This window comes from Artemia franciscana, chromosome 2, assembly GCF_032884065.1.
Source record: "Artemia franciscana chromosome 2, ASM3288406v1, whole genome shotgun sequence".
In the NCBI taxonomy this organism is placed as follows: domain Eukaryota; kingdom Metazoa; phylum Arthropoda; class Branchiopoda; order Anostraca; family Artemiidae; genus Artemia; species Artemia franciscana.
In genome coordinates, this window is record NC_088864.1 from 52,706,972 (window position 1) to 52,732,387 (window position 25,416).

General features: G+C 35.5%; 1 protein-coding gene across 1 annotated transcript in view; it reads right to left on the reverse strand.

Annotated features, from left to right (window-relative positions):
* Positions 1–2,772: 2,772 nt before the first annotated feature.
* LOC136043529 (1-phosphatidylinositol 4,5-bisphosphate phosphodiesterase classes I and II-like) overlaps positions 2,773–25,416 on the reverse strand; it is a 53,044-nt gene continuing 30,400 nt past the window's right edge. Inside the window, exon 3 of the mRNA XM_065728453.1 lies at positions 2,773–5,788. Coding sequence (XP_065584525.1) covers positions 5,774–5,788 — 15 coding nt within the window. The 3' untranslated portion in view covers positions 2,773–5,773. The remainder of the gene's footprint in view (positions 5,789–25,416) is intronic.

The window sequence follows — 25,416 nt, forward strand, 5'->3', positions numbered from 1 at the left end:
AACTACATAGTGATATCTCCCAGCAAGTACTTGCTTGTAAAATCCGTACTCAGAATATTATACCCAACCAAGGACAACAACAGCCTATAGTCTATAGCTTCTCAACCTGCGTATTTAGTACTAACTGAACTAGAGGCTCAGGGGATTGTATTACTTCCAATGCAATAACAACGACAGCCTTGGTTATCTCAGATCATTTCTTTGGGCTCAAGGTAAGCTTTGCTACATTCTTTTTATTGATTCGAGGAGGAAGTAAACATGAATTTATTGATTGTCGCGGTCCTAAGGAAATTCTGAAACATTTTATAAATGAGCTCAAAATATCAATATCGGTAAATGTTTACTTTCTTTACAATTTGTCTAAAGTGCGTATTACTGCATATAGCAAGATTCTGACGATCGTATATTGCTTCTTTGTCATTATTAGAAAAGTGCATCTATTTCTGGTTGACCCTCCTCCTCCATGGGGCAAGGTAAAAATGTGTAAAGTGGGCCTGATTACAAATAACAAAGGTCAATATTGAAATCACCCATTACTACTTTATATTTATGATCATTATTAAAATTCTCCATTAAATTCTCTATCTCCCCATTAAAAACATCCTCATTAAATGATAAAACAAGTTTTACCAAAAGAATGTCTTACCTAGAACGTTTTTTCGTACCCAAAAATGGCAGTATGCTGTGATGGCCCCTAGAAGTAATATGCAAAATCAGAGTTTGTTAATTTGACAGTTTCGTGACCGATAAATTAAATACTGGTTGGATGAAGAGCGAAAATAGTATTTGCTGTAGTAATAACTCTCGGTAATCACAATCAGTGTTACGGGTATCTCCCCAGACACATTACTCTATTTCATTCAGACAGAATTTATCTTTTCAGCAAGTCTGACAAAACAAGATTAAATTATAGTTCATTCATTAAATGTTTACTGACTGAAAAAATATCAAGCACATAGATCTATGAGGTTCAATATATATACAGGTGTCGACATCACAACACTCCCAATATAGCCAGTAATATAGATGACACCGTAGTTTCCTCTTTGCCTTGTACCCAAAAAATCGCTTAGTTAGGCTTTAGGACCTAACTAGACGATCTTGGTTTTACTACAATATGGTTAGCATTTCGTATCAAATGACTTAATTTGACTTATTCTTTATATGCTTAAGATCTATATTTAAGTTCCATGACTATATAGTTCCGACCTTAGCAATCTAAGTTACTTTTTAAAACAACTTATTGAGTAAAATAATCAACTTTTATAAGGAAACTTCATTTTCGTATGATTTCTGCAAGGATATTATTTTCTGCAGCAGCAATGAAGGAGGCAAGTTTTAACGGTAAAAATTTGATGATATAAGAATCGAGAGTGAACTGCAGGGGACTAACTCAATGAAGCCTTGTGGGTAGTTTGGTGTAATAGGGTATACAGAAGTGTAGAAAGTATGGTTTAGGGGTGAAATAAAGAAAAAAACTCGTTTGAAATTAATCAATGAAGGTTTGTGGGTAGTTTGATTTTATAGGAGTGAACGCAAGAATAACAAGAGCTAAGAGCTCATATGGCAATTGTGACGAGGCTGGAAGAGCCAAAATCTCATATGGTATGAGCTCTAGCGAAATTCTAAGAATTAATAGATTGATTTAAAAGGAAAATCAGAGGTTTAATGCCGGTCGAGATTTAAAATTAGAGCTCTGAGTCACGATGTCCTTCTAAATATCAAAATTCATTAAGATCCGATCACCCACTCGTAAGTTAGAAATACCTCATTTTTTCTAATTTTCCCTCTCCCTTCAGCACCCCAGATGGTTGAATCGGTTAAAACGACTTTATCAAATCAATTTGTGCAGCTCCCTGACACGCCTACCAATTATCATCGTCCTAGCACGTCCAGAAGCACCAAACTCGCCAAAGCACTGAACCCCACCCCGTAACTCCCAAAAAGAGACCGGATCTAGTACAGTTAAGTAAATCACGTTTCTACGATAGTTGCTTATTCTACCCACCAAGTTTCATCCCGATTTCTCCACTCAAAGCGTTTTCCAAGATTTCCAGTTCCCCCTAATATCAACAGATCTGGTTGGGATTTGAAATAAGAACTCTGAGACATGAGTTCTCTCTAAATATCAGATTTCATTTATATCCGGTCACCCGTTCTGAAGTTAAAAATACCCCAATTTTTCTAATATTTCCAAATCAACACCCCCCAGCTCCTTCAAAGAGAACGGAGCCGTTCCAATTATTTCAATCACGTATCTATAACTTATGCTTATTCTTCCCATCAAGTGTCATCCCTATCTCTTCACTCTAAGAAGTTTCCAAGATTTCTGTTTCCCCCTCCAGCCCCCTATGTCCTAATTTAATGCATTATTACAAGCCAGTTCAATCAAGTGCTTACCTTGGTCTGAATACGTCATGATAGCTTGGATATATTCATAGTTTCAGTACTGGGGATGGGTATTGCCAACAAATTTTCAAGCAAAAACATAAGAAAAAAGACACGAACATAACAAGATCCAGTGTGTAAAAATTGACAAGGACATAAAGTAAGTAAAGACAAATAAAATGAAACTAATCGAAAAAGAAAATTGTTAGAAAAAAGGTAGTTCTTTTTACTAGAAAGAAAAAATAATAAAACAGCACATGAAAAAGACAAAAAAAAAGATAAATTGAAAGATCATACAAAGTCTACAATAGACTGATTTTTATTGCAGAAGGGTCTCCAGGCAGCTTAACGAGAAACTGACCACACATTTTTAACGCTTGTCCCTTATTTTTTTTATTATTATTTATTTTATTTGTACCGCACTAGTCACAGAAGTAAACGCCCATTCACCACAATTTGGTTTCGGTCACTTAAATAAGATTCAAATCAAGACAACCCCTTCCTGGTCACACCGATTTTTTCCAGTCCAAGTAATAACTGTTTATGGTCGATTGTATCAAAAGCCTTCTTCAAATCCAGGAATAAAGCAGCTGGAATCAAACCCGCTTCAAACGGCGTATTTACCCAGTCAACAAGTTTAATAGTTGCCATTTCTGTGGAATGATTTTTTCTGAAACCAAATTGAGTATTTACAAGAATTTTATTATTTTCAATGTAATCAGTTAGCCAGGATCTAATCACCATTCATATATTTTTGGAAAGAAAGGGAGGATATAAAAGGGCCTTTTGTTTGAAGGTTCGTCTCTCTTACCTCCTTTGTGCCATGGTTTTATTTTAGCGACCTTCAAAACTTCTGGGAAAATTCCTTTTCCTATAGCTTTATTAATCAAATTACATTAAACTGGTGTTATAATTGATTTAACTGATTCAGCAATCTTAAAAGAAATTTGGTCTACACCACTTGAATTTGATTGCATTTCACTCACTTCATTTATAGTACAAGCATTAAAAACCAACTGATTTTCTACTGGAACGTCCGACTGAACTATTTAGGGAGGCCGCTTAATTCTTTTTCGAGCATCATCGCAAAGTTTCGCTCCCTCACTAGAAATGTATTCACATAAATAATTTGCAGCATCCTTTGGGGTAGTCAAAGTCCCCCCCCCTCTGATTGTAATTTATTATTAACTTCTATTTTACCCTTTTGACCCAGGAGTGAATTTACCGTTTTCCATGTTCTTTTTTCACATCACATTTATGCTTCATAAATCCATATTGTAAATACATTTTTTCAGCTTTCCGTTTCAACCCGTTTAAAAGATTCCGGTATTTTTTAAATTGCCGAAAATTAATGACCGATGGTTCATCTAGGTATATTTTATACAATTAATTTTTTGAACTTAAAAAATTTAGAATACCCTGTATAATCCTTGGTTTCTTTGGGTATTTCGTTCTACCCCTTTTAAGTTTTCTAAGAGACAGCGTCTCATTCAATATCTTTGTAAATATTGCAACAAAAATATCATACGCAAGCGACTGGTTATTTTCTTCAGAAACTGGAGTAAAATCTCCATCGCCCATTTCTTTCTCAAATTTATTTTTTAAGTTATTTTTTCTTAATTCATGAAAAAACGTTTTATTTATTAACCAACCTTATTTATAATCATATAAGATATTTTTTATTTCACTAAGAAAAAAGGTGATGGATCCATCCATAAGTAAAAGATTAGCATATGAGCTTTCAAGTACCCTTCCATCCACAAATATATTATCGATCAGCGCAGACTCGTGTAGGAATAGTTAACAGGGAGTAGTAGAATGATGAAATCATCGAATTAAGAAAATCTAGACGGCTTGTACTTTTAATATGGTCAATATTGAAATCATCCATTACTACTTTATATTTACGATCATTATTAAATTTCTTAATTGAATTCTCTATCTCCTTAATAAGAACATTCGCATTAAATGATAAAGCAAGTTTTACCAAAAGCATGACCTACCTAGAAGGTTTTTTCGTACCCAAGAATGGCAGTATGCCATAATGGCCCCTAGAGGTAATATGCACAATCAGAGTTTGTTAATTTTACAGTTTCGTCACTGGTAAATTAAATACATGTAGGGTGAAGAGCGAAAATAGTATTTGCTGTAGTAATAACTCGGTAATCAAAATCAGTGTTACAGGTTTCCCCCCAGACACATTATTCTATTTCATTCAGACAGAATTTGTCTTGTCATCAATTCTGACAAAAAAATAATTGAAAAATAGTTCATTCATTGAATGTTTATGACTAAAAAATATCAAGCACGATTCAACAGGCTAGAAGCTGTTAAAATATATAAAAAAAACAACAATATTTTGCATGCACACCAATGAGGTTCGATGTATCTACAGGTGTCGACATCCCGACACTCAATATAGTCAGTAATATAGATATCATTATAGTTTCCTCTGCTTTGTACCCAAAAAATCGCGTAGTTAGGCTTTAGGACCTAACTAGATGATCTTGGTTTTACTACCAGATGGTTAGCATCTCATATCAAATGACTTAATTGGACTAATTCTTTACATACTTAAGATCAATATTTAACTTTCATGACAATATAGTTCCGACTTTAGCAATCCAAGTTAATTTTCAAAACAACTTATTGAATAAAATAACTTTTATTAGGAAACTTCATTTTCGTATATTTTCAGTAAGGCCTTTATTTTCTGCAGCAGCAATGAAGGGGGCAAGTTTAAACTGGATAAATTTAATGATATAAGAATCCAGAGTGAACCTTTCCTGATTTGAGATACCCTGTAAATGGTAACTTTTGCATTTGTAATTGAAGTTATAACAAATATGTTCCATGCCCCCCCCCCCCCCCCCAAACGGATGTCAAAGCACTGATTTAAGTAAAAATTGTTTAGAAGCAAAGTAAAGCTCACAAGCAATGGAAAAACTAAACAGATTACGGAAATAACTCCTAAACAAAAATAATGTGTTTAACAAAAGAGAGGAAAACTATATGGACCCTCTACAGGTATGAGAAACAGTTGATTAGAAAACGATACATGTATGCATTTCTTTATCATTAACTAATATGATTAAACCACAAACATCTGCATCAAGAACAACACCTATTCTTCTGGACAAAAAAAAAATTCTTATTGAACATAAGACAAATGAATAAATTAAATTACCCTTTTGCATCAATGGAATGTAAGATAGGAATGACCGAAGCTTCAACTAGACCTCCGTTGCCTGTGCAAAGGGAAGTGTTGCAGCAACTGTGCCCTGTTCCTTAGGGCACAGTTGCGGAGCAACAGTCTCCATTATGTCCTTCAGAGGACATTTTTCTAATGCGGCTTCGATTGTTTTCGAGACGCACATTTCGGGAATTATTTCCGGGAAATCTGAAAGAGATACGGAAATAACGTCTTATAGTTTTCTGCTTAACTTTTGATGGTCTAAGCTAGGAAAATATAAAACAAACCAAATTCACCAAAAAATTTAAATTGCCCCGAGGGCATGACAAAACTTCCAAATAGAAAAACCCGAAGAAGGAATTTTATTTCAGAGAAACTATTGTAAGCTCCAGTTGTTAGGAGATCGAGACCTGTCGAACCGCGTTGGAAAAAAAAATTCTAGCTGGTCCAGAACAGAAGTTACCTCTAGAACGTCGAAAACTTCGGAAATTATTTCTTAGAGAACGAAGCAACTTGGTATATAGAACACTTCACTTCTTCTTGCATACTTTTCATAGCACTACTCGATAAAAATATAAGAAACATCAAAATCGAAAATTTGAGAAAATTCCAAAAAAAAATCGGAACGAGATGGACTTTTCCGGAATTATTTCCGGGAATTCTGTAAGAGCTACGGAATTTTGTGCTCCGGTTCTCGAAGAGACAAATGAAAGTTCTACATGAGTTCAGCATAACTGTATTTCTAACAAGTTTATTTCCGAAGCTAGGGTCGTCTTAACTTGACGCCAAACATCGAACGCAGAGTTTCTAAGAAAAAAAACGGTTTTATTTTTTTTTTATGGAAAACTGTTGAAATTTTAGGAACTTCTCTGGAACTTTTTTACTCTGTTTCACGTTTCCCTTCCCTCTGAAAAATCTCAAATTTTTAACTCTTACCACTTCGGAGCTACAGGTCGCTGATCACGGTGAAAAAAAAAAAAAAAAAAAAACTCGAAAAACTACGAAAGCAGTAGTGTTGCTCCGCAACACAATTATGGATCTGTGTTCATTTAACAGACAGGAGGATTAAGCCTCCAAGCCTTGACAAATCTAATCTTCGTTTTCAAACAAGGATCCCAAGATAGGTTAAAAACTTGTAAATGAACATCTAGTATGAATAAGTCATTTCAAAAATGTATATCAATAAAAAAGTTATCAGTTCTCAGAGGTATATAAATCTTACTCCCATTGCTTTTCTTAATTTTGCATTATTATTTTCACTGTACATTAACAAAACATGCATTCCAAAAAGCAACAAATTTTGGTATTATATGCATAGACACCTGCTTGAGTGAACAACTAGACAGGCTGGTCCTTGGAAATTAACACACTTGAAGTTGACACCACTTATCCTTACCAGACTGTTCTCCGCTTAGTAGGCGTCCAGCAACGAATATATTTAAGCTAGGATAATAATCAGAAATAGAGCTTAGTCTGTTTCAAATAAAAGTATGCTAAAGATAATTTTTCTGAAAAATATTTCCGTCATTAGAGGGAATTTTTCTTGGAGGGTGAGCCACACTTACCAGTATTTTTTTTAAATCAATTGGAACTTAATAAAAACCAAGTTTTTCTTAGCTTTTTTAGAAGTGAAAAAATTAGTGTGAAGAGTATGGCATTGAGGAGGGGGACACTCTCTTCATACACGGAATAATTTTTCTGTTTGTTTTGGGTTTTAATGTTACGCCTTACTTTCAGTTGAAAAAGCTTATTTTTTTTAATGCATTAATCAGAAACACACAAACACACACACATATATATATATATATATATATATATATATATATATATATATATATATATATATATATATATATATATATATATATATATATATATGGTAACGAACTGTAGTAAGGAGTGACCCGGCTCAATAGCATCCGAAACTCTAAAAAACGGGATTTTTATACCAATGGTTATATCAAAATAATCAAATTTTAATGCTGATTTTAAATATGTAAGTTTCATCAGGATTAGTCTTACCCATCAAAAGTTAAGAGCCTGAGAAAACTTGCCTTATTTTAGAAAATAGGGGGAAACATCCCCTACACCATCAGATTCACCGTATCACAGAACCCTGCTGTATAAGTTTCAAGCTCCTATAAAAATATGAAATTTTGTATTTTTTGCCAGATGACAGATCACGAATGCGTGTTTTTATTGTTGTTTTTTTTTCCCCAGGGATGATTGTATCAACCCAGTGGTCCTAGAATGTTGCAAGGGGGCTCATTCTAAGGGGAATTAACAGTTCTAGCGCACTTTACAATTGACCAAAAAATTAGAGGGCACCTAGACCCCTCCCACGTTTATTTTTACCAAGTGACCGGATCAAAATTTTGAGAAAGCCATTCTGTGAAACAGACCTAATAGCTATATCTTTGGAAACGACTTAATCCCCCACTGTCCCCGGGGAGGGACTGCAGGTTACAAACTTTGACCATTGTTTACATAGTAATAGTTATTATGAAGTGTACAGCCGTTTTCAGGGGGGCTTTTTTGTGTTAGGGTGAGAGTGGGTTGGGGGAGGGGGTTACCTGGGAAGATCTTTCCATGGGGGAATTGATCATGAGGGAAGAGAATTTCCATGAAGGGGTATTAGGATTTTCTAGCATTGTTTAAAAAGAAACAATAGGAAATAAATTAAAAAAATTGCACCAGGAAGTATTGAGTAGCATTAAAATTTAAAACGACCATGAAATATTACGTATATAAGGGGGTTCGTCTCCTCCAAAATACCTTGCTCTTTATGCTAAAGTGTTTTTAGTAATTTCAACTATTTATTCCACGGCCTTTGTGATTCAGGGGTCATTGTTAAAAATTTGGGATAAAATTCAAGCATTGGTATGAAGAGCGAGGTATTGATGAGTGGAAAAACCCCCTCATATACGTAACAAAAATACACAAATAAAGAAGTTTGTTACGTAATTTAATTCCTAAGGTATGTATGTTTGCTACTAACAAAAATGTTCGTACAAAAAATAAAAAAAATCTAGTTGCATTTTTAAGTAACCAAAAATTGGAGGGCAGCTAGGCCCCCTCCCCCACCCCCTTTTTTTTATCAAAATCTTCCGATCAAAACTATGAGAAAGTCATTTAGCAAAAAAAAATATGCAAATTTCGTTTTAATTATTCATGTGCGGTAAGCCAAAATCAAAACATGCATTAATTCAAAACGTTCAGAAATTAAATTAAAAAAAAAGTTTTTAACTGTAATTAAGAAGCGACATTAAAACTCAAAAGTGCTACTGATTTTTTTAGTTTTTTTTTAGTACCTTCAAAAGAGCTATTTATTCTAATTAAACGGTCTTTGTGCCTCAGGGGTCATTCTTAAAGAATTGAAACAAAATTGGAACTCTAGCGTACAGAGTAAGGTAATGACAAGGGTATCAACCCTCTCATTTATATAATATTTTCTGTTTGTTTTGAATTTTAATGTTGCTCCTTACTTTCAGTTGAAAAGTTTTTTTTTAATTTATTATCAAAACAAAGTGATGAATATTTTCATCTATTAGATCTTATTTATCCTGTTTAAGTCTACCAGACTAGCGATTAGCACAGCACATTTTCACTCATTCGAAACAACTGCAGACCTTGTCGAAACTGGGTGAATTCAGTTAATCATGTTAATAAACTTCAAACTGATTCCTCTGGTCACTTTAAATTGATACCACATCAAACAAAACAAGAAACAATATGACCCTCATTCAGCAAGCTAAATTTCTTTTCTATGATTGAATTTCTAGGAAATTCTAGGAGTTTCTAGGGCCATGTTTCTAGCAATTAGTTTGGAAATATGTGTCTGCCAAGTCTTGTTTCCAAGAAATCTGTAATTAGACAAAATGATAATTACAACGTATGCTTATAAAACCAGTAATTTTGAATTCTATTTATCTATCACTCAGATAAAAAAAAACACACAAAAAAGATAATTAATTTTTGAGTCAAAAGTGTATATCGGCTCATTTCCTAGTAAAGTATGCAAAGTGGAAATATATACTTCCTGAATTTGAAGTTAGTAACAAATGATTCAGCAAATTGGTATATAGACCTATCCTTGTGTAGGGATTAAATAAAAAAAACTAGTTTTTTTAACTGAAAGTAAGGAGCGACATTAAAACTTAAAACGAACAGAAATTACTCCGTATATGAAATGGGTTGTCCCCTCCGCAGTCCCTCGCTCTTTACGCTAAAGTTTGACTCTTTGCCAGAATTCTACTTTTTAAAACAATTAAAAACTTTAGGGTAAAGAGCGTGGGACTGCGGAGGGGACAACCCATTTCATATACGGAGTAATTTCTGTTCGTTTTAAGTTTTAATGTCGCTCCTTACTTTCAGTTAAAAAAACTAGTTTTTTTTATTTAATTTCTGAACGTTTTTGAATTAATGCATGTTTGATTTTGGCTCTCCGCACATAAATTATTGAAATGAAATTAGTATATTAATTTTTTTTGGCTAAATGGCTTTCTCTTAGTTTTGATCAGACGATTTTGAGAAATAAGGGGTGGGGAAGGAGGCCTAGCTGCCCTCCAATTTTTCGGTTACTTAAAAAGGCTACTAGAACTTTTAATATTCAACGAACGTTTTTATTAGTAAAAAATATACGTAACTTAAGAATTAACTTACGTAACAAACTTTTATATTCTTATATTTTTATTATGTGTACGAGGGGGTTTGTACCCTCGTTAATACCTCGCTCTTTACACTAAATCGTAAGTTTTGTCCCAATTCTTTAAGAATGACCCCTGAATCAAAAAGGCCGTAGAATAAATAGTTGAAATCACTAAAAATATTTTAGCATCAAGAGCGAGGTATCTATCTCCTCCTAAATACCTCGCTCTTTATGCTAAAGTATTTTTAGAACCCCTCATATGCGTAATAATCTCTGTTCGTTTTAAATTTCAATGCTATTCCTTACTTTCATTTGAAAAAACGTTTTCATGTTTATTTTTTCATTGTTTTTTTTATAGTAATGCTAGAAAATCCTGCGCCCTTTTCATTGAATTTTTCTTCCCCCATGACATATTCCTCAAAGGAAAGATCCTCCCACAAAGCCCTCTCCCATCAACCCCACCCCCCAAACCAAAAAATCCCCATGAAAACGTCTGTACACTTCCCAATAACCATTACTATATGTAAACACTGGTCAAAGTTTGTAACTTGCAGCCCCTCCGTCAGGGATTGTGGGGGAGTAAGTCATTCCCAAAGACATAGTTATTATGGTTTTCGACTATGCTAAACAAAATGGCTATCTTAAAATTTTAATCTGTTGACTTTTGGAAAAAAATGAGCATGGGAGGGGGCCTATTTGCTCTCCAATTTTTTGGTCACTTAAAAAGGGCACTAGAACTTTTCATTTCCGTTAGAATGAGCCCTCTCGCGACATCCTAGGACCACTTGGTCGATAAGATGACCCCTGGGAAAAAAACAAAAAAAGCAAACAAATAAATAAACACGCACCCGTGATTTGTCTTCTGGCAAAAAATACAAAATTCCACATTTTTTAGATAGGAGCTTGAAATTTTCGCTATAGAGTTCTCTGATATACCGAATGCGATAGTGTGATTTTCGTTAAGATTCTGTGACTTTTAATGGATGTTTCCCCCTTTTTTCCAAAACAGGGCAAATTTTCTCAGGCTCGTAACTTTTGATGACAAAGACTAAATTAATTGAAACTTAATATTTAGAATCAGCGTAAAAATTCGAATCTTTTGATGTATCTTTTAGCATCAAAATTCCGTTTTTTAGAGTTTCGTTTACTATTGAGCCGGGTCGCCCCTTACTACAGTTCCTTACCACGAACTGTTTGAAAAGAAAATAATTCGGTATTTCGGGGCTTCTGACATTATTACTCCTTTGCGGAAGTTAGGCTCAAAATTGAAAAAGGATTATATTTTTTCTCTGGGCCCCTTCCACCTCTTAGTTCGTTTATTTTCCCGTTAGTTTTCACCTGTTTTCGCTTTATAGTTGTGTTATATCTTAGCAGTTCTTTCGTTAGTTGAGTTATGGTTGTGGTATATATGTTTTATCGCTCGTATAGTTGTGTTATTTTCAAATTATACTCCATAATAGAGAGGCTCCGAACACCCAGCATTGTATATTAAGCTCTTAATTTGACGTTTTTTTCTAACGTGACCAGATTCGTCCTGCGCCCTTTTCGTTGAATTTTTTTCCCCCATGGCATATTTCTGCAAGGAAAGATCCTCCCACATAACCCCCTCCCTCAACCCTACCCCCAAAACCAAAAAAATCCCCCTGAAAACGTCTGTACACTTTCCAATAACCATTATTATATGTAAACACTGGTTGAAGTTTGTAACTTGCAACCCCTCCCCCAGGGGCTGTGGGGGAGCAAGTCATCCCCAAAAACATAGTTATTATGATTTTCGACTATGCTAAACAAAATGGCTTTCTCAAAATTTTGATCCGTTGACTTTGGGAAAAAAATGAGCGTGGGAGGGGGCCTAGATGCCCTCCAATTTTTTTGGTCACTTAAAAAGGGCACTAGAACTTTTCATTTCCGTTAGAATGGGCCCTCTTGCGACATTCTAGGACCACTTGGTCGATACGATGACCCCTGGAAATAAAAAACAAAAAAAAAAACAAACAAATAAACACGCACCCGTGATTTGTCTTCGGGCAAAAAATGCAAAATTCCACATTTTTGTAGATAGGAGCTTGAAACTTCTACAGTAGGGTTCTCTGATACGCTGAATCTGATGGTGTCATTTTCGTTAAGATCCTACGACTTTTAGGGGGTGTTTCCCCCTATTTTCCTAAATAAGGCAAATTTTCTCAGGCTCGTAACTTTTGATGGCTAAGACTAAACTTGATGAAACTTATATATTTAAAATCAGCATTAAAATGCGATTCTTTTGATGTAGCTATTGATATCAAAATTCAATTTTTTAGAGTTTTGGTTACTATTGAGCCGGATCGCTCCTTACTACAGTTCGTTACCACGAACTGTTTGATAACTACAGGTGGCTTATTCGATCAGAAATTGAAACTTCTAGCTCTTTTTTTTTGTTAAAAGTGATCAATGACCAGCTGGCTGGCCCAAACCCCAATTTCTCAAAGGGCAACCGGTCAATGGAGATAGCCATTTTGTTCAAAGTAGTTCAAAGGCCAAATAACTATGCTTCCGAGGTTGACCCTCCTCGCACAGCCTCAGGGCAATAGCTCTGATTTACGGGACTTAATTATAGTTACTTTAATACTCGGACTTAGTACTTTACGTGGTAACTTCGATTTACGGTGCAAGAACTGTAAGTTGTGCAAGTTGCTTATTGTTACTTTGTTTACTTTGATCCTTTCTTTAGTTTGATACTTAAGTACTTTCATACTAGTTTTGATGCTTTGATGAAAGAATGATGTTGAAAAAAATTCTTATTTTGAAATAAGGAGTTTTTTTTTAAACTTGAAACTTTTGGCAATCAAAAACGAATTATTTAAAAAAAAAATACTTTTCAAAAGTTTTTCTCCTAATTGTTTCTGAAAGAATTAGAGTTATGTACTTCTAATGAATAATATCTTCACTACAAACAAGAGTAATGGTTACTGTCCGTTTCCCAAACGGTAGAAGTATTATTCTCTTACTTAAATAACCAAGTCTCTTACTTAGAATTAAATAAAAAAAACAAGTTTTTTCAACTGAAAGTAAGGAGCGACATTAAAACTTAAAACGAACAGAAATTACTTCGTATATGAAAGGGGCTGCTTCCTCATCAACGCCCCGCTCTTTACACTAAAGTTTGACTCTTTCTCTCAACTCTTCTTTTTAAAACAGTAAAAAACTTTAGCGTAAAGAGCGGGGCGTTGATGAGGAAGCAGCCCCTTTAATATACGAAGTCATTTCTGTTCGTTTTAAGTTTTAATGTCGCTCCTTACTTTCAGTTGAAAAAACTTGTTTTTTTTTATTTAATTTCTGATCGTTTTTGATTCAATGCATGTTTTGATTTGGGCTTTCCGCAGAGGAATAATTAAAATGAAATTTGCGTTTTTTTTTTTTATTGGCTCAATGGTTTTTTCATAATTTTGATCGAATGATTTTGATAAAAAAAAAAGAGCGAGGGAGGAGCCCTAGTTGCCCTCCAATTTTTGGTTAATTAAAAAGGCAACTAGAACTTTTAATTTTTACGAATCTTTTTATTAGTAAAAGATATAATTTTGTCCAATTCATTAAGAATGACCCCTGAATCACAAAAGCCGTAGAATAAATAGTTGACATTACTAAAAATACTTTAGCGTAAAGAGCGAGGTACTAGGAGGAGGTGAGCTCCTCATATGGGTAATAATTTCTGTTCGTTTTAAGTTTTAATGCTGCTCTTTACTTCCAGCTGAAAAAAACTTTTTCATATTTATTTTTTCATTGTTTTTTTTAAGTAATGCTAGTAAATCCTGCGCTCCATTCATGGACATTTTCATCCCCCATGACAGTTTTCTCTATGGAAAGCTCCCCCAGCATATCCCCCTCTTCTCAACCCCTCCCCTCATCTAAACAATCCTCCTGAAAACGCCTGTACACTTCCAAATAACCATTGTTATATTCAAGCAGGTAAAAGTTTATAACTTGTAGCCCCTCCCACGGGGACTGTGGGGAGTAAGTCGTCCCCAAAGACATAGTTATAAGGTTTTTCGACAACGCCAATAAAATGGCTATCTCAGAATTTTGATCCGGTGACTTTGGGAAAATAATTAGCGCGGGAGGGGGCCTAGGTGCCCTCCAATTTTTTTTGTCACTTAAAAAGGGCACTAGAACTTTTCATTTCCGTTAGAATGAGCCCTCTTGCTACATTCTAGGACAACTGGGTCGATACTATCACCCCTGGGAAAAAAACAAACAAACAAATAAACACGCATCCGTGATCTGCCTTCTGGCAAAAATACAAAATTCCACATTTTTGTAGATAGGAGCTTGAAACTTGAGGTATAGATCTGAATACGGATTGTTTTTCCCATGGACAATTATATGTTGCATGTTCAAGAGTCGGTAAACCTGACAATCTATTTATATGCACAGACAATGGGACAGCGAAGAATGTTGTATATTCGTAAGTTTTTCGTAGTTAAAAACATATATATATATATATATATATATCTATCTATATTCACACGTGGGACACAGGGACACAACTACAATGGCGCGTAACTAATATGGCGCGTAACGACTTACGCGCATGGAGGGGGGGGCTTGGGGGGCGCGAAGCACCCCAACAAACTGGGTGCTGGGGTGGCGCTAAGCACCACCCCAACAGCTAGTATCAAATGAAAATAAACAGAATTCCCGTATAAAAAATGCCCAACACTAAATGTTCCCTGTATCGTTCTTTCATTTTTTTTTATCAGACTAAGACTAACAATAAGCGCAGATTGCACATAAAAATGAGAAATATGAAGAATGAGGCAAGAAAATTGAGGATTAGAAGAGTGAGAAATATGAAATGAGACATGAAAATATAGAATTAAAATAAGAAGAATAAGCACAGAAGAATTAGAAATGTATAATAACCTTGATTAGGACCAGCAAAACCAGTTGAAAAACTTTTCAAAAGCTCAGGTCTTCCAGGTTCATGCACAGCTCCCTCAGTCCCATCATTTAGTTGAATAGCATCGGAAGAAGTCCAAGCCGGAGTCTGAATCAGCTGTTGATTCACCTGTTCATCTCCAGAGCATGACAATTGTTTCTGAGATCCTTCCCCGATTCGTTGATTAAGGAGAATGATCTTCTCTCTGGGATGAGTTGTAACAGCTGTTGTAAGTGGATGTTTGAGGCAGTACTGGAAAAATTGAGAAATAAAAACATTTGTATTTGTGCTTTGGATCTTTCGAAAGCGTTTGATAGTGTGGTTCATAGTCGGCTCCTTTTTTCTGTGTATAATTCTGGGGTCAATCTCTTTGTTATAATACTTCTTAGGTTTTGGTATTCAAATTCTTTTCTTCAATTAAGATCTACACTAGACACTTTCATAAGGGTACGAAGAAGAGTTAGGGAGGGCGGTGTTCTGTCCCCTACGCTTTTTAAGATTTGTATTTCTAGTGTGCTGGCTAAGATTTCAGGTACATGCCTTTCTGGTCTTGTGGATGTTTCTTATCTTGCGTATTCTGACGACTTGCTTCTGATTAGCCGTTCCAAAATTTGTCTTTCTAAATGGTCTCTTTAGTTTCTGATGTTTTCTCTGATATTAGCCTTTCACTTAATATAGATTAATGCGAGTTTCTTCCCTATAACTCTACTGCTGCTACTCCCCTTCACTGTAATAACTTCACTATCGCTCTTGTTGATTGTATTTGTTGGCTTGGTACCTATAGTACTAACAATCTTTGGAGCTTACGTCAGCGCACTGTTTGTGATATAAGTAAAAAGATTCAGATTAGCTATGCAAAAATTGTTGCAAACAGAAGGAAGTATAATAGACGTGCACTGGACAAACTCAATTCTACTTTCTGTGATCATTCTGTCCTTTATGCTTCTGGTCTTTTCCCCCTTCTTAATAATGCTAATTTAAAAAGAATTCGGATAAATTATTTCAAATTTGGCAAAATTCTTCTGTATCTTCCACTTTGGACAAAAAACCGGACTCTTGTTAGAAAGTTTTCAGTTTCTGATATAACTTTAAAGTTGGAGATTCTTCACAGAAAACTCTCCAGTACAGCTTCTGCGCCCCTATCCCCTCACCACCGTCTTATCTGTTTTTTTCGTTAATTTTGTGTGTGTACTTGTTTTTATCTTTGTGTCTTTTTTACATTTATTCTTACTCCGCCATATTTACTTTTTGTATAGTGTGGGTGAAAAATAAATTAAATTAATCCCCCAAAACTCAGCAATTCAAGATTTTGAAACACATCCAGTAAATCAAGCATCCAAAAAATCAAGGAGTATAAAAGCTACGAGGAGAATACGAAAGATCCTTTCTTTTTATTCATAAGTTTGGTTCCATTGTTGTTCATGAATTTGACGTATGGACGATTTAAAAGATCAAAGCAAATTATATTTAAAAAATCCAATGAAAATTAAGGCCTAGAAAAAGAAGAAAGTAACTCACAGGGGTGGTTGTACTAATCAAGTTCAATAGAGGCGGTAAAACGTTGCATCTAAAACTTCATCTCGAAGAACAGCTCCGTCACCGGCTATATTTCCAAGGGCACAAACTGCTTGTTCGGCAACATTCGTATGACGAGAAGTAAGAAGAGAGACGAACGCAGGTATGGCACCATACATAACCACAGTTCTTGTTTGCTCAGAAGTCCCAAAAGCGATATTTGTTAAGGCCCAACCAGCTTCAAACTGAAGTTCCGGCCTAAAAAACAATCTGTCAGTTTTTGCTCTCTCTTACTCTATTAAAGAGACATCTAAAAATTAACACCACACAGTTTAATTACGAACGGATATAGCGTCAAATAAGCAGAGGAGGTTTAAAGAGACTATTAGATAATAACTTATAAATACAATAGACAAAGTGCTTATGGTTTAGACACTATTATAAGATAGGTTTAAATCACACGTAGTAAATTCAGACCTTTGCATGCCCGAAGTTAGTTATTTCTTTTGGTTTTATTTCATTTTTTAAGTATGAATTTGTTCAATTTTGTGTTTTCGTAGCTTTATTAAACCGACTTTTTTCCCATAGTTTACCCACTTTTTTTCCTTTCTGCCGAAAATAACTTGGCTTATGACTTTGACGAAATATTTGCTACTGGTTGAAGATGTTTCCCCCTTTTTTTTATTGACCTGCCTACATAGGCACTTAGCTACTAAGATAAATAAAGTCATGGAAGATCAAAGTGTCAGGGGTCTGGGCCCAAATTAGCACCTGCCTTCACCCGTAAACAAATCAAAGCCTATTTATCATAACTAAAAAAGAAATGAGCGTTAATCAAATTTATGTGCCCTAAACTAAATACTAATCTAACAAAACCTGAATTGATTTACATTAAAAAAATTTCTACCTATAGCATTTCAGAGTAGCTTCAATTTTAAGTGTCCCCTCAAATACCTATATATGTGAAAAATTCATATAAATATATGGGGGGGGGGGGCTACCAAGTATTTTTCAACGTGTATAGGGGAGGGGGTGAATTTTGTCGGTTTTCAAATATTTTGAATGAAAATACAAAAAGGCTTATGACCTATGATATATTTATGATCTATTAGATAGATCTATTACATTAATATATGATATATATGTGATCAATAAGACCTATTATGATTGACTGATATTTCAAGAGAATACTGTTTGCCGCTCGGTGCGTCAGCACTGAAGTAGCAACGGCAAAAACACTCGGTAAGAAACACCAAATTTGTCTCGGGCCTAATATTTACTACCGACTCACAAAATTGGTGGGTATGAAGGAATGGCGGTTCTCCCACTCTGAGATTGGCCCAAAAGATATTCCTCAGCTAGACAAAAAAATGATATAAATAAGCACTTTTTCATATTTGACACTCCCCACCCTCCCCAAAATCCTTTTTTCTGCTACGGACCGTATATTTATGCTAGTATTTGAATATTTATGAAAAACTTGAGATGGTCTTTGTATTACTGAGATGTATTATCTGATGAACAGGAGAGTGCTAAGAGAAAGTTTTCTTTTTTTCTGAAATGCTCATACTTTTGTACATACGATGCATATAACACAGGACAGTAAACTCTAACTCTAGCCTCCTATTAACCTTCAAACAAAAATTCTCCTTTTTGTAACCAGCGACGTTGAAAATTAATCATTTGGGTCATAATATGGAGAAGGATACAGCTTACATGATCATACCACTTAATATATTCACTTTTTTACAATCGTCTAGAAAAGCGACAATGACAGTTAACACCATTAGATATTTTGTTACAGGAATCTAGTGGGCTTTTATCTTGCATGGTTGTTGTTACAATCTATATCTTGCAGACAACTATGTACTCTTTTTTTTTAAATCTCAAAGATCACAACTATATCATCTTGATTTACATCACTGGAGACATCAACTTAAAGATTAACTCAGGCATTGTAAGTTATTCCCTGGGGCATACAAGGTTCTTATGGAAGGAATGCTCGTATAAACTTCAGAGAGGGCTCATTTGATTGGAAACTGTTAAGTTCCAGCTCCCTTTTTAAGAGTCAAAAGAAATTCGAGGCCAACTAATCCCTCCACACCCTTTTTTCCCGAATACCATCCGATAAAAATTTTAAGATAGCCATTTTATTGAAAATAGTTCAAAGGTCAGATTAGAAAATCTGCTATGTCGACCCGGGGCAGGCATTGTAAGTTATGCTCTAGGGGTATATTTGGTTCTTATGGAAGGGATGCTCGTATAAACTTCGGAACAAACTCATTTGATTGGAAAATGAAAGTTCTAGTTAACTTTTAAGAGTCAAAAGTTAACAGAGGGCATCTACCCCCCTCCCCCTGAGACAAACATCGTCTTTTCCTCAAATGCATCAAATGAAAATTTTCAGATAGCCCGTTTGTTTGAAATAGTCCAGCGATAAGATAAAAAAACTTTTGTCAACATGCCCCCCCCCCCAGTCCGAGGAAGAGGCGGTGGGGGCATACAAGGTTTCTATGGAAGGGGTCGTCGCATAAACTTTGGAGTAGACTCAAATGATTAGAAACTCAAAGTTCTAATTCACCGCTTAAGAGTCAAAAGTGATCCGATGGCGTTTAGCCCCCCTCCCTCCCAACCTTCTTTTACCCAAATACGTCCAATCGAATTTTTTATAGCCAATTTGTTCAAAATAGACCAAAGATAATATAACAAAAAATCAAGGGATAAAACCGCCCCCCCCCCCAGAATTCAGGGGCAAATGTTGTAAAATATTCCCTGGGGGTATATAAGGTTCTTATGGAAGGGATGGTCACACCAACGTTGGAGGAGGCTTATTCGATTCTAAATCAGAATTTCTAATGCCTTTCTCAAGGGTCAAATGTGGTCAGAGGGCAACTACCCCCCCCCCCCCCAAGCTTTTTTACCCACATGCATCCAATCAAAATTTTGAGATACTATTTTGTTCAAGACAGTTTAAAGATTAAATAACAAAACTCCGGGGTCGACAAATCCCCCCAGAGCGCATGAGCAAGTGTTGTAAGCTATTCCCCGATGGCATATAAGGTTTTATGTAAGGGGCGGTCTTGGAAACTTCAGAAATGGCTCGTTTGAATGGAAATTGAAAATTCTAGTTACCTATTTAAGAGTCAGCAAAAGTGATCGGATGGCATCCACCCCCTCCCCACACCTTTCCTCCAAAAACACCTGATAAAAATTTTGAAATAGCCATTTTGTTCAAAATACTCAAAAATTAGAGGTTGAGAAATCCTCCATAGCACCCGGGACAAGAATTGCAACTTAGGTAAGTTCTTAAGAATCGGAAGCGATCAAAACGTAACAAGCCCCCCCCCCTCCCCCTGTGTCTTTTTTTTCCAAATGCATCTAATTGAAAAAGCCTAAAATTTTGAAAAAGCCTTTCTGTTCAAAATAGACCAAAATTCATATTACTAAAACTTAGGGGTTGATAAATCTTCCTAAGCCCCCAGGACAAGGATTGTAACTAATGTAAGTGGCCTACTATTAGAATATGAGGTTCTGTGGAAGGGGTGGTCGTATTAACTTTGCAGGTGGCTCATTCGATCAGAAATTGAAACTTCTAGCTCTTTTTTTTTGTTAAAAGTGATCAATGACCAGCTGGCTGGCCCAAACCCCAATTTCTCAAAGGGCAACCGGTAAATGGAGATAGCCATTTTGTTCAAAATAGTTCAAAGGCCAAATAACTATGCTTCCGAGGTTGACCCTCCTCCCACAGCCTCAGGGCAATAGCTCTGATTTACGGGACTTAATTATAGTTACTTTAATACTCAGACTTAGTACTTTACGTGGTAACTTCGATTTACGGTGCAAGAACTGTAAGTTGTGCAAGTTGCTTATTGTTACTTTGTTTACTTTGATCCTTTCTTTAGTTTGATACTTAAGTACTTTGATACTAGTTTTGATGCTTTGATGAAAGAATGATGTTGAAAAAAAAATCTTATTTTGAAATAAGGAGTTTTTTTTAAACTTGAAACTTTTTGCAATCAAAAACGAATTATTAAAAAAAAAATACTTTTCAAAAGTTTTTCTCCTAATTGTTTCTGAAAGAATTAGGGTTATGTACTTCTAATGAATGATATCTTCACTACAAACAAGAGTAATGGTTACTGTCCGTTTCCCAAACGGTAAAAGTGTTATTCTATTACTTAAATAACCAAGTCTCTTACTTAGAATTAAATAAAAAAAAACAAGTTTTTTCAACTGAAAGTAAGGAGCGACATTAAAACTTAAAACCAACAGAAATTACTTCGTATATGAAAGGGGCTGCTTCCTCATCAACGCCCCGCTCTTTACACTAAAGTTTGACTCTTTCTCTCAACTCTTCTTTTTAAAACAGTAAAAAACTTTAGCGTAAAGAGCGGGGCGTTGATGAGGAAGCAGCCCCTTTCATATACGAAGTAATTTCTGTTCGTTTTAAGTTTTAATGTCGCTCCTTACTTTCAATTGAAAAAACTTGTTTTTTTTATTTAATTTCTGATCGTTTTTGAATCAATGCATGTTTTGATTTGGGCTCTCCGCAGAGGAATAATTAAAATGAAATTTGCGTTTTTTTTTTTATTGGCTAAATGGTTTTTTCATAATTTTGATCGAATGATTTTGATAAAAAAAAGAGCGAGGGAGGAGCCCTAGTTGCCCTCCAATTTTTGGTTAATTAAAAAGGCAACTAGAACTTTTAATTTTTACGAATCTTTTTATTAGTAAAAGATATAATTTTGTCCAATTCATTAAGAATGACCCCTGAATCACAAAAGCCGTAGAATAAATAGTTGACATTACTAAAAATACTTTAGCGTAAAGAGCGAGGTATTAGGAGGAGGTGAGCCCCTCATATGGGTAATAATTTCTGTTCGTTTTAAGTTTTAATGCTGCTCTTTACTTCCAGCTGAAAAAAAACTTTTTCAGATTTATTATTTTTTTTTTTTTTTAAGTAATGCTACTAAATCCTGCGCTCCCTTCATGGACATTTTCATCCCCCATGACAAATTCCTCGATGAAAAGCTCCCCCAGCATATCCCCCTCTTCTCAACCCCTCCCCTCAACCAAAAAATCCTCCTGAAAACGCCTGTACACTTCCCAATAACCATTGCAATATGCAAGCAGGTCAAAGTTTATAACTTGTAGCCCCTCCCACGGGGACTGTGGGGAGTAAGTCGTTCCCAAAGACATAGTTATGAGGTTTTTCGACTACGCCAATAAAATGGCTATCTCAGAATTTTGATCCGGTGACTTTGGGAAAATAATTAGCGCGGGAGGGGGCCTAGGTGCCCTCCAATTTTTTTGGTCACTTAAAAAGGGCACTAGAACTTTTCATTTCCGAATGAACCCTCTTGCAACATTCTAGGACAACTGGGTCGATACTATCACCCCTGGGAAAAAAACAAAAAACAAACAAATAAACACGCATTCGTGATCTGCCTTCTGGCAAAAAAATACAAAATTCCACATTTTTGTAGATAGGAGCTTGAAACTTGAGGTATAGATCTGAATACGGATTGTTTTTCCCATGGACAATTATATGTTGCATGTTAAAGAGTCGGTAAGCCTGACAATCTATTTATATGCACAGACAATGGGACAGCGAAGAATGTTGTATATTCGCAAGTTTTACGTAGTTAAAAACATATATATATATCTATCTATATTCACACGTGGGACACAGGGACACAACTACAATGGCGCGTAACTAATATGGCGCGTAACGACTTACGCGCACGGGGAGGGGGGCTTGGGGGGGGGCGAAGCACCCCCACAAACTAGGTGTTGGGTTGGCGCTAAGCACCACCCCAATAGCTAGTATCAAATGAAAATAAACAGAATTCCCGTATAAAAAATGCCCAACATTAAATGTTCCCTGTATCGTTCTTTGATTTTTTTTTTTATCAGACTAAGACTAACAATAAGCGCAGATTGCACATAAAAATGAGAAATATGAAAAATGAGGCAAGAAAATTGAGGATTAGAAGAGTGAGAAATATGAAATGAGACATGAAAATGTAGAATTAAAATAAGAAGAATAAGCACAGAAGAATTAGAAATGTATAATAACCTTGATTAGGACCAGCAAAACCAGTTGAAAAACTTTTCAAAAGCTCGGGTCTTCCAGGTTCATGCACAGCTCCCTCAGTCCCATCATATAGTTGAATAGCATCGGAAGAAGTCCAAGCCAGAGTCTGAATCAGCTGTTGATTCACCTCCAGTTGATTCCTGTTCATCTCCAGAGCTTGACAATTGTTTCTGAGATCCTTCCCCGATTCGTCGATTAAGGAGAATGATCTTCTCTCTGGGATGAGTTGTAACAGCTGTTGTAAGTGGATGTTTGAGGCAGTACTGGAAAAATTGAGAAATAAAAACATTTGTATTTGTGCTTTGGATCTTTCGAAAGCGTTTGATAGTGTGGTCCATAGTCGGCTCCTTTTTTCTGTGTATAATTCTGGGGTCAATCTCTTTGTTATAATACTTCTAAGGTTTTGGTATTCAAATTCTTTTCTTCAATTAAGATCTACACTAGACACTTTCATAAGGGTACGAAGATGAGTTAGGTAGGGCGGTGTTCTGTCCCCTACGCTTTTTAAGATTTGTATTTCTAGTGGGCTGGCTAAGATTTCAGGTACATGCCTTTCTGGTCTTGTGGATGTTTCTTATCTTGCGTATGCTGACGACTTGCTTCTGATTAGCCGTTCCAAAATTTGTCTTTCTAAATGGTCTCTTCAGTTTCTGATGCTTTCTCTGATATTAGCCTTTCACTTAATATAGATAAATGTGAGTTTCTTCCCTATAACTCTACTGCTGCTACTCCCCTTCACTGTAATAACTTCACTATCCCTCTTGTTGATTGTATTCGTTGGCTTGGTACCTATATTACTAACAATCTTTGGAGCTTACGTCAGCGTACTGTTTGTGATATAAGTAAAAAGATTCAGATTAGCTATGCAAAAATTGTTGCAAACAGAAGGAAGTATAATAGACGTGCGCTGGCCAAACTCAATTCTACTTTCTGTGATCATTCTGTCCTTTATGCTTCTGGTCTTTTCCCCCTTCTTAATAATGGTAATTTAAAAAGAATTCAGATAAATTATTTCAAATTTGGCAAAATTCTTCTGTATCTTCCACCTTGGACAAATTCCAAATCCCCCATGACAAATTCCTCGATGGAAAGCTCCCCCAGCATATCCCCCTCTTCTCAACCCCTCCCCTCAACCAAAAAAAAACTCCAGAAAACGCCTGTACACTTCCCAATAACCATTGCTGTATGCAAGCACGGTCAAAGTTTATAACTTGTAGCCCCCCCACGGGGACTGTGGGGGAGTAAGTCGTCCCCAAAGACATAGTTATAAGGTTTTTCGACTACGCTAATAAAATGGCTGTCTCAGAATTTTGATCCGGTGACTTTGGGAAAATAATTAGCACGGGAGGGGGCCTAGTTTCCCTACAATTTTTTTGGTCACTTAAAAGGGCACTAGAACTTTTCATTTCCGTTAGAATGAGCCCTCTTGCATCATTCTAGGACAACTGGGTCGATACGATCACCCCTGGGGAAAAAAAAACCAAAAAACAAACAAACAAACAAACAAACACGCATCCGTGATCTGCCTTCTGGCAAAAAATACAAAATTCCACATTTTTGTAGATAGGATCTTGAAACTTCTACAGTAGGGTTCTCTGATACACTGAATCTGATGGTGTAATTGTCGTCAAGATTCTATTACTTTTAGGGGGTGTTTCACCCTATTTTCTAAAATAAGGTAAATTTTCTCAGGCTCGTAACTTTTGATGGGTAAGACTAAACTTGATGAAACTTATCAATCAGACTTATGAATTGACTGAAATCAGCATTAAAATGCAATTCTTTTGATGTAGCTATTGATATCAAAATTCCATTTTTTAGAGTTTTGGTTACTATTGAGCCGGGTCGCTCCTTACTACAGTTCGTTACCACGAACTGTTTGATTATCATTCCCTTACTTCCTTGGATTTTACGTGTTTTTGAATGTTACAAAGTTCTACAAAATTAGCTTACCTTTTTTTTTAATATAAAAATTGGGACAACAGATTTCACAGACAAGTGAGAATGGGATTAAGGATTGGTTGTTAGACTGTGGTTGTCTTCAGGGAGTAGGGGTTATGTACTTCTAAATATACAAATACACAATTACGAAATATATACGAATAAACAATTTGTTAATACACAATAACTAACGCAAGGAGTAAAAGCAAAATGCAATTCCGTAATGATTGCTTTAATCGCAAATAGTTGACTCTCCATCCTCAGTTAAGTTACACAGGGCACAATTTTTCACTCCACAATAAGAAATACTACACACTTTTCCCTAAAAATACCTGAAACTATGTTCGAAAAAATAAGGAAAGAGCAACAATGGGATCTTACCTTCTGATCTTTTCCTTTATTTTTGAAGAGACGCGTATGATCGCTATCGGCCATTTCGATAATGAACTTTCCTAGTACACTGCCGAAGGAAAAGTAAATTTGGAAGGTAAGAGTTTCAACAGAAGCAAAAAATTAAGGAGATGTAACGCGCACCATTAATACTACAAATGATATATTGTACTTAACCCTAGCAGACAGATTTGGGCTGTTCATATGCCACTTTGGCCGAGTTCATCAATACGAACAAGGAAGAATTTTAATAAGATTAATTGTTGGTTCTAAATTTTAATAGTTATTTTTTTAAGAATACATTTCTTTAAAAAAAAACTTTAAATTAT